This window comes from Crocuta crocuta, unplaced genomic scaffold (genome assembly GCF_008692635.1).
Source record: "Crocuta crocuta isolate KB4526 unplaced genomic scaffold, BGI_CrCroc_1.0 scaffold1075, whole genome shotgun sequence".
Classification (NCBI taxonomy): domain Eukaryota; kingdom Metazoa; phylum Chordata; class Mammalia; order Carnivora; family Hyaenidae; genus Crocuta; species Crocuta crocuta.
Genome location: NW_027527486.1, coordinates 277,199 through 284,541, shown reverse-complemented (window position 1 = coordinate 284,541; position 7,343 = coordinate 277,199). Strand labels below are relative to the sequence as shown.

Genomic DNA, 7,343 nt, shown 5'->3' with positions numbered 1-7,343 from the left:
GGGGGGGGGGGGGGGGGGGGAGTGGTGACATAGGTGAAGGGAATTAAGAATACACTTATCTTGATCAACACTAAGTAATGTATAGAATAACTGACTATATTGTACACCTGAGACTAACATTTTATTTTAGTTAAACTAACTAAAATATGTTAACTATACTGGAATTTTTAAAAAAAGGAAAAGAAAAAAATAGAAAAAAGTAGTTTAGGATTTTGTTCTGGCATGAGTTATTTGTTAGATCATGTTCATAGCAGTCTTTAGTCTAGGGCTCATGACTACTAAGGCGATACCTGTTTACCTCAAGTAGTTGAGGTAAATTTACATTTACTAACATGAAAATAATTTCCAGGACACATTGTTGAGTAAAAAAGTCAAGTTGTCAACACAATGCAGAGTATAATACCATTCATGTAATATATTAAAAAGCCCATAAAACAATCCTAGTATTTCTACTCATACATAATACATATACAAAAAAAGTGACATAGAAAAATGATTAATTATTACTCTGGTACATATCTCTGGGAAAGGGAGTGGCTGGAGGGAGAAGAGATAACAGAAAACACATGGAACCTTTAAATACAAGAATTTAATATTATGTGGCTAGAATGTTTTCATGTTAAAATACTTAAAAAGGAAATAATTTTAAAATTAAAAATAAGTATTATAAATAAGTATTTCTAAAAGGCAAGATTCTTCTTAAACACAATGTACACACAGCTCTTTAAGTAAGTCTAAAACTCAGAAACTTCTTTGTTGTTTCTGAGTTGTTCATGTGCAGATTTCACAAATTCACTGATGGCTACAAGACACCAACGTTATGTGACACAGTTATCAGAAATACATTTTTATTCATCTATGTAGAACCAACCCTTTCCTAAGACCACTCTATAATCTAATGGGTCACAAAACTTTGCTGGACCCTTTTCCCTATAAAGATCCTCTTGTCTCACTTTTTGATTAAAACCCTTTCTGAAAACTTTCAATGGGCAGGGTGGTGGGGAGAAAGTCTGGAAACCTATATTGCATCTTTTACACATTTCTGTGTCCTTAGAAAAAATGTTCCACTCAATAAGCCTTTCTTAATACTGTTCTCAAGAGTAACTTTTATCTTTGCACATCTTTAGGTAATCAATAGAAGCTATGTGCTATAAATGTTAAAATAAGATTTATTCTTTTATCATTGGAATGATGAAGACAAATTAGCTCAGCATTACACTTTACCCAAAAGTTTAATACAGTTAAACACTATCTTTAACCCTTACTTAGAGGCACATCCACATCCACACAGACAAATGAAGAGACACACAATATCAGGTAAACTATAATAAAGGTGTGAGTAAAGCTTTTTCCTATGGCTCTGTCTTATTAATGAGGTAGGTACTCTCTGGGTTCTAATCTATCCCATTGTCCAGTGAAGTGTCACATGAACTTAATTACGGAACCGGGCAATCTTAGAAAATCCAAAAGAGAAAGTGAGAGACAAAGAGAAAACAAGAGAGCATACTCTGTGTAGATTTATATAGAAACTCAAAGGACAAATATATCTATAGTGAGAATTTCAATCATGGGTTGCTGGGCAGCCTTTTCTCAAAAGGCTCACCCCACCTTGATCTTTCTCTTATTAAAAGCTGAGGAGACCAACTCCGGGTTCTCTCTGTAAGACTTCCCATGAAAGACAACATTTCAACTCCAACAAGGAGAGAGCAAGCTGGTGTTTGCCAAGGAGAAACATTATGGGATCTTTCTCTTAATGTTGTTTAAAATGTGAATTTGTCTTTAAAATCCTCCACAGCTTGAGACCCGTTATTTCAGAGATCAGCAATGTAAACTCGCAAATGAGGTACATGATTTAGTCTTTGAGACACCTGAGGCTCCAGGGCATTTACTGTAATAGGTTTGTGAAATAAATGCATTGAGCTAAACCCTATGGTTTCTTGAAAATGAATATTATTATAAAATTTCAAACCAACAAATTAAGTGTGTTCGTATGTAATATCCATATTTGAATCACATTACCACCTGCCTGTTGTGTCTATGCTAACTGATCAAAAGACATTCTCTCAATTATAATCTTCTTACCGTCCCCAACAGAAACCTGCTACTTTGTTTATTTTGGACACTACAAAGTCAATCATTCTATTTTAGCATTATTCAAACTATGTTTAAAAAAATAAGAAAAATATCACATGTGCCAAGTGCAGATTTTAAGAAGCCTAGGAAAAAAAAAAGGAAGAAGAAACTGACCTACTTTTCCTATGAACCTGGGATCCCGATAGTATAAAAAGAACTTAAAGGACCATAATACAATAACAATTTTAGAGGCACTTACACATTTAAAAAAGAGAATGATGAGGTTCATCTGTGATCCTTCGGTAAATGGTCAAAACCCCATTTTAGACTTCCTCTACTCAGTTTGTTCAGTTGTAACTCCATACTTTTACATTCTAAATTATTCCTTCTTTTCTGTTGTAACTGCTTATTAGTGAATACAGATTATCTGTGTGGTAACAGACAGCTCCCTTGAGTCTGGCTACATACCCAAAGCTGCTACTTTGATGATGATTGCTTGAATGTTAGATGATATCATCTCTCGGAGCAAATCTTCCTGGTTTCTCTGCCAAAGGTAAGCTAAAGGCTGGAGATTAAGCCTTTGACACCTATAAAAGAAAAAGAAAAAAATAGGATGATATCTTAATGTTCTATACTTGGATCCATAGCAATTACTTTGATTTTAAACATAATGCTTCTCTCAAGGATTTTAGCATTTAAAATGCTTTAAAAAACATGTTTTGCATAATGAAGTTTATATATACAACATAAACATATTTAATTTCCACAGGCTATGCATAAACAGATAAAAATGAAATCTTCAGGCAGATTAGAAATATTAATTTTAGTAAGGCTCTAAGTTTAGAAATCTATGCTAAAAAGCTTCCTATGCCAATGGATGATTATTCTTGTTTTGAGAACTTCTTTGGGTATCAAAACTGTGAAGCATATGCAAAATAGGCAAATCAACTTATCCTAATAAAAGAGTCACATATTGATTAAAGTTACAATACCTATGGTTACATGAACTATTGTTATCTACTAATTTAGATATTTTTAAAAAGAATTTGATTCTAGGTGAAAAAAAAGAACAAAAAGTACTATATACTGAGTACCAAATATGTTGTAGCCATTATGTTACATATTTTACATTACGGTGCAGTAGAAAGAATGAAAATTCGAGTCAAGACAAATGTGGATTTGAAACCTATTCCTACACTAACTGGCTACATGACTTTGACAAGGCAATGAAACTCTAGGTCTTTGGTTTCCTAGTTCATAAACAGGAACAAAAATATTTCCTTTCAAAGTTCTTGAGAAGATTAAGAGTTTAAAAATTGAAGTCATCCTTTATTCCTTTTGTTTTGTTTGTTTTGTTTTTTCATATTTCTCATCCGATCTACTGCAATACAGGGTAGAATCATTCCTCACCAATACCACTGCGAACACCCTGGGCTGAGTCACCATTATCTTTTGTGTCAATATCCCCCTAACTTCTTTCCCTGCCTCTATCCTTACCCTTTTAAAATCAGTTTTCAATGCAGCAGCCAGTGTGATCCTTTTAAAATATAAAATAGATCATGGGATTGCTCTGGTCAAATCTTGACATCATTCCTTGTAAAAGTCCTCCAAGAGACCTGCATGGATCTCATTCTGGTTGGTTCTCACGCCTCATCTCCTACTAATTTCCCTTCACTCCAACCCATGACCCAGGACTTCCCACTCTTGTCTAATATACTAGACATGCTTCCTACCTTCTTCACTTGTTTCAAGCCTTTGCTTAAATGTCACTTCCTCGAGAAGGACTATAATTGATTAAAAGTAATACAAATAAAGAAAATAGTACAAATGCCTGGATAAAATAAATATTCAATAAGAGGTAGTCAAAGCCAAGCGACTTGCCCAAGACACAGCATAAGTGGCTAGAATCAGATTTCAAATTAAAAACATAGCTCTAAAACCCAGTATCTGTAAGTTTGTTTGGCTGAGTTTTCTAGCCCACAATGATCTCCTTTTCTCTCAGAAAATCCCAATACTTAGTAAATACATGTGCCACATGTTTGGTCATTTACTCATACACGGCCTTAAAAATATCACTATTTTTAGGGATGCCTGGGTAGCTCAGTCAGTTGAGTGTCCAACTCTTGATTTGGCTCAGGTCATGGTCTCGCAGTTTGTGGGTTCAAGCCCCATGTCAGTCTCCATGCTGACAGTGTGGAGCTTGCTTGGGATTCTCTCTCTCTCTGTCCTTCCTTCCCTCTCTATCAAAATAAATAAACTTAAAAAAACATATGTATCACAATTGCAGTTAATAAACACAAAAATAATAAAATTGAAACTACCCATATAACAAAAGTATTATAATTCTAGCTGTCCTCTTACCAGTGTTTAATGCCTACCATTCAAACTGGGCTCTCTACCTCTTCTAAGATTTTTTTTAATTGAAAAAACTTTATTCCTCTTTATTGTATCTTTATTGTAAAATTCTTTGTTGTTGCTTTGGTAACCAAAAACTTTTGACTATTTCTAGACTTAAGTCAAACTTTTTTTTTTTTTACCTATTTAAATTCTTTTTTTTTTTTTTTTATTTCTAGGAGACAGAGAGAGAGACAGCATGAGCAGGGGAGGGTCAGAGAGAGAGGGGGTCATAGACTGAAACAGACTCCAGGCTCTGAGCTGGCAGTCAGCACAGAGCCCGACGCGGGGCTCGAACCCACGAACCGTGAGATCACGACCTAAGCGAAAGTCGGACGCTTAACCAACTAAGCCACCCAGGCGCCCCTACCTATTTAAATTCTTTAACAGCTCAAAATATCAAGATTCAATTATACTTCCTCTATAAGTCACTATTGCATTTGAGCTGTGACATTTATGAAATATTTTATATCTTGAAAGTACACTGATGCAATACCAACTACAAATGGAAGACAGCCTAATTGAAAACTGAGTTTATTATAAACCAATGGACTCCCAGTAACATTGCTTTAACATTTCTAAGGATAAAATTATTGGAGAGATGTCTAATGGTATAAAATCTGGGTATTTTAACCATGTGTTGAAGTGTACCTGAGACTGTTTTAAGAAAAATCTTGCTCTATCTATGGGTATGCTACGGAACTTTCTCCCATATAGATGTAAAGCAGCCTCTTAATCAAGAGCACATTTTCATTTGGCTTTTAACTTTCATAAATAAATGTCAGCCCCATCTACAATTTGGCTACCCATTAAACTATGTGGGCTTGAACTTATTAAAAAACACAGATTTGTACACTAAATAATTCTCAGAGAATATGACCTAAAACTTGATGAAAATAGTATTTCTAACATATGGTTTAAGGGATATGCAATCCATATCCATCTGTAGGTCAGTTGTTCTCAAATGTAGGCAAGCAGAATGTAAGGAAATCTTTTTCAAGACCTCTCCCACTTCCACCTCCACTCTCCCTTCTCCAGAGATACATACCCCAAAATATGAAATCATCATAGTCCTCTTCTCTTAATTATGCTTTGTCTTATATTTCCTCCATTTACTTTAAAAATTTTGGATTTTTAAAAATGTTTTACATTTAATTAATGAATTAATTAATTATGTAAGTAACCTCTACATCCAACACCCTGAGATCAAGAGTCACATGCTCTTCCAACTGAGCCAGCCAGGCATCCCTAAAAAGTTTGGATTTTTGACTGCCTTAAGTTCACTGTAGAACTAGAAACAAAATAAATGCAATAAAAAAATAAAACAAATTTTCAAGTCAATTAATATGCAAGTTTTTGATGTGATACTCAATATGAAGTTTCTATGCCAAGAATGTGAAACAATTATACAAATACAGTCCTTATCTGATTTCCATTTATCCTTTTTAATAGCAAATTTACTTATTTTTAGGTCAAGTAGTATGCAACATTAATACTGGAATCCACATTTTCTTTTTGCTGATATAATTATGTGTAAAGTCTCTATACAGTATTTTATTTATCCAAATAAACTAAAAATGAAAAATTCAGGTGATATGCCAAGTGAACATTAAATAATCAATATTATCATTTGACTTTATGATTTTTGAATAGATCAATTGGTATTTGGAGATACAATATTTTAATACCCTTAGAGGGTGAGGAAGATGGAGAGAGCAATAATCTAAATGTCTTTGAAAGTTGAATGACTTTATATATAAAGTATTTTAATCACATGAATATTTTTGGCCAAGGACTGAATTCTAAGGACTAAAGAAGGAAAGATTCCCTAATAAGCTTTTTCTTTCTTTAAAATAACACTGCTCCTGTTAGTTAGCTCCTGTTATTAGCTCCTGAGTTTTATTACAAATGGTGATGAGTTAAAAGGTATTAAAAATGTATGCTGATTCAGATAAGGTATCACTGAAAATAAAACTTTTGATTTTAAAAGTCTCTGTCTTGATTTTCTATTATAAAGAGTTTATTTTTCCTTATAGTAAGTAAGCTGGAATTTTCTCCATATGTGATATCAGGATTGAAAAAACATAAACTTTTATTACTTTGGTAATATAGTTAGTTCCATGAAGTATGTAGAATACCAAATTCTATTTATTATTTGGATACAATTGTGTTTTCATTTATTCACATACTTAAAATACATGTAATTTTTTTAAAAAAGGAGAAATGAATGCTCTCTTACACATTTTCTACTCGAACACGCTGGTAGTCAGAAAGTATAGCACCTACGGATATCCCCTCTACTTGTTCTTTTTCCTGAAAATAAAAGAAAAAATAGAACTTTAAAAATAAATAAACATGTGGCTATGCACCATGCTCTGAAAATTATAAAAGAACTATGTCTCATCTAGAAAAACATTTTGAAGCAGAATAATTTATGAAAATGCAATCCACATGAAAAATAAATACATATATTTAAGTCATACTCTCAACTGTGTGGAAAATAATTTAAAATCCAAATAACTAGAGACCATTTTCCATGAAGAAGGCAAAGGTTTAGACAGTACTTTCAAAATGTTTTCTCACTAAACATATTTTCAAAGATTCAATGATGTTCAGGTAAAATTTTTGAGAAATTTCTATTTTTTTCAGACTGGATAACTTAATTAATTAATAAGTTTTATTTATTTTTGAGAATGAGAGACAGAACACAAGCAGGGGAGGAGCAGAGAGAGACAGAATTTGAAGCAGCCTCCAGGCTCTGCACCATCAGCGCAAGGCTCAACGTGGGGCTTGACCTCACGAACTGAGAGATTATGACGTGAGCCGAAGTTGGAAGCTTAACCGACTGAGAAACCCAGGCACCCCAGACTGAATAA

The 7,343-nt window shown here is 33.5% G+C and overlaps 1 protein-coding gene across 1 annotated transcript in view; it reads right to left on the bottom strand.

Moving 5' to 3' along the window:
- The window catches only part of DPH6 (diphthamine biosynthesis 6), a 162,864-nt gene that overhangs the window by 66,238 nt on the left and 89,283 nt on the right, over window positions 1-7,343 (bottom strand). Inside the window, exons 4-5 of the mRNA XM_077764001.1 lie at window positions 6,707-6,780; window positions 2,542-2,660 (exon numbers count right to left, since the gene is read on the bottom strand). Of these exons, the coding sequence (XP_077620127.1) occupies window positions 2,542-2,660; window positions 6,707-6,780 (193 nt within the window). The remainder of the gene's footprint in view (window positions 1-2,541; window positions 2,661-6,706; window positions 6,781-7,343) is intronic.